This window comes from Emys orbicularis, chromosome 16 (genome assembly GCF_028017835.1).
Source record: "Emys orbicularis isolate rEmyOrb1 chromosome 16, rEmyOrb1.hap1, whole genome shotgun sequence".
NCBI lineage: Eukaryota > Metazoa > Chordata > Testudines > Emydidae > Emys > Emys orbicularis.
The window spans coordinates 393,895-396,864 of NC_088698.1; the positions used below are offsets into that span (position 1 = coordinate 393,895).

At 42.8% G+C, this 2,970-nt stretch overlaps 1 protein-coding gene across 1 annotated transcript; it reads left to right on the forward strand.

The window, feature by feature from the left end:
• The first annotated feature begins 1,848 nt into the window (after window positions 1-1,848).
• DUSP18 (dual specificity phosphatase 18) lies at window positions 1,849-2,415 on the forward strand. Its single transcript, XM_065417919.1, has one exon. It carries the CDS (start codon window positions 1,849-1,851, stop codon window positions 2,413-2,415), a length of 567 nt encoding a protein of 188 aa, XP_065273991.1.
• Window positions 2,416-2,970: the final 555 nt, after the last annotated feature.

Genomic DNA, 2,970 nt, shown 5'->3' on the forward strand with positions numbered 1-2,970 from the left:
CACCAGCAATCCATAACCCTGAATGTAAAATGAACCATTTACCTGAAACCTATAACTGGTCATGCCAAATCCAATCCATATTTGTAACTCTAACCCACAGCTGTAACGCTCATGTGCAACATAATCTGAAACACACAACCCAGTCTTAACCCTATACATAACCCAAGCTCATAACCAGTAAACTGCAAGCATTGACTACAGTTAATACATAACCCATGTTTGTAACCTAAACTCATAATTTTAAACCCATAATACATCATTTTATATTTCTATAAAACTTTTCATCCACATAGCACTATACAAATTGGCTTTAAAGGATTAGATTTTTATCAGTAAATGTCGGTTTTACTTTATACACATAAACCAACGAAAAAAGTATTTCCATGGCTGATAGAAGTTACAGACATACAAAGAATAATGCTGCTTTATGTTGACCCCCCCATAATTCATGCAAAAATGCAAACATTTAAATCAGTAACCATTTAATTAAAAATATATATCTGTTGACATTATTTAAAAAAAATCAGATTCTGCCAAGCCTATATATAAATATCCAAGCATGAGGCTGCCCACCATAGATTCCATCTGGCTGGAAAAAGCAAGGCTGGCCCCAGTTGTTCATGCTGCTGCCCAGCCCTCTCTGTACAATACCACTGTACAATATAGGGTCTGGGTTCCTACCACTGTACAATATAGGGTCTGGGTTTTTCCTTCCTTTTGGCTCAGTATCGTCCAGTGGGCTCCTGTAAATTTCTAACTTGTTATGAAAGCTGGAGGAGGGGATGGAGCTAATTCTGAAACCTGTTTAATTGCTGCTTGGTATTGTTCAACAAAGACTTGTCTACCTGAGAGAGAGCCTGTATTCTAATACAGTGATTCTCAACCAGGGGTACATGTACCCCTAGGGGTACACAGAGGTCTTCCGGGGGTACATAAACTCATCTAGATATTTGCCTAGTTTTACAACAGGCTACATAAAAAGCACTAGCAAAGTCAGTAGAAACTAAAATTTCATACAGACAATGATTTGTTTATACCGCTCTATATACTATACGCTGAAATTTAAGAACAGTATTTATATGCCAATTGATTTATTTTATAATTATGTGGTAAAAATGAGAAAGTCAGCAATTTTTCAGTAACAGTGTGCTGTGACACTTGTATTTTTATGTCTGATTTTGTAAGCAAGTAGTTTTTAAATGAGATGAAACTTGGGGTACACAAGACAAATCAGACTCCTGAAAGGGGTACAGTAGCCTGGAAAGGTTGAGAGTCACTGTTCTAATACAGCAGCTGAGATTGGTGGGTTTAGATGTGTCCCTAGAGAACTGTCTTGAAAGGCTGGGCACAGTGCCTTCTCCATTGTGGGTCCGTTATCCTGCGATGCCCTTCCCTAGTAGACATCTAGGGCATCCTTCCTTGCAAGTCAGGCTAAGGCTTGCTGCAGGTGTTTGTGGTACAGAGTGTGCTTACTGCACTTGCTCTTGGATTTGTTTGGCAGCTTGCCTGTCCTGAGCGTGAACTCCATTAGGCTGTGGAATAGTATCCTGGAGAAGAAGTGAAAACCCCTTTCACCTGTGACATCAGATGGAATCACTTTGCATTTATAAAGCAATCATGCATTGGCTGGGAGCTGGACTGGATGAGGCCTAAGACGGCTTCCCCATCTTTAACATGGATGATTCTAGATCTAGTTAATTTTTAAAGCACGTGAAAACTTCACCTTTACTAGTTTGGTGGCAGCAACCTACTGTCTTCAGTCTCCCAAGTGTCTTCTCTCTGTTTTCTCTAGGCAAAGAGCGTGACGATGCAGCCCTCCGTTGCAGCTGGTTTATAAAGTTTGCCTTAATGAATACAGTTTTTGGCTCTATTCCCATCTTATTCAGGCATCCGTCCATTTATGGCCTGTCCAGGATCACCAGTAGCCTGTACCTCAGCAATGGTACGGCTGCCAATAACAAGCTCCTGCTCTTCGCCAGCCAAATCACTACTGTCATCAATGTGTCCGTGGAGGTGGTGAACACCTTCTATCCAGACATTCACTACATGCACATCCCTGTAACTGACACCCCCATCTCTCGCCTCTACGATTACTTCGATCCCGTGGCAGATAGGATCCATAGCGTGGACCTGCAGCAAGGCCGGACACTGCTACACTGCGCTGCAGGCATCAGCAGGTCAGCTGCCCTGTGTCTGGCCTATTTGATGAAGTACCATGCCATGTCTCTGGTGAATGCTCATGCCTGGGTCAAGTCCTGCCGACCCATCATCAGACCTAACAATGGGTTCTGGCAACAGCTTGTCCAGTACGAGTATAAACTCTTCGGCACCAATACAGTCCGAATGGTCAACTCTCCACTGGGCTTGATTCCGGATCTCTATGAAAATGAAGTAAGAATAATGATAACGTTTTGACTGTAACTAGCTTTACCACATCTCGTGAAGGAGCCCAGAGAGAAAACGAAGGAGCAGCTCAGCTTGATCAAGTTTGGAACTTGGACAATAAACTCTTCAGCCCAGTGAGGTTTGCTGCGTCGCTCCCTGCTGATATAAGTATAGGGGATTAGCTGAGACGAATGGGGCCGTCTGATTTTTACTATAAATAAAACCAAATTTAAACTACACTGTTGTGTTTCACATCCCATTTGTATTGAGTTCTCACAGGAGCTCTAGGTGCTGTCTCAGTGCTACTGCTATGTGTTTAGAAAGCATCCTTTTATCCCAGCATAGCGAGATGTTAGCCATCTCTGGCTCTGTTCACGCTCAGGGATAGATTCCAGCGGAAACTCAGAACAATGGGAAGGTTGCCAACAATTCTTTTTCTAAGTAGGAATTGAAATGAAGTGTTCTGAAAAACTGACCCCAAACCCCATCCTCTGCTGTGCTGCAGAGATGCTAGAGATGTCCCCTGCATCCCTGTTGCCAGAGGTTTAAGGATTCCCTGCCTTCTCGTTTCACCTCTGCACCTCA

What these genes read in the sequence shown, in the direction of transcription:
- DUSP18 (XM_065417919.1), top strand. Translation starts at nt 1,849, where the DNA reads ATGAATACAGTTTTTGGCTCTATTCCCATCTTATTCAGGCATCCGTCC.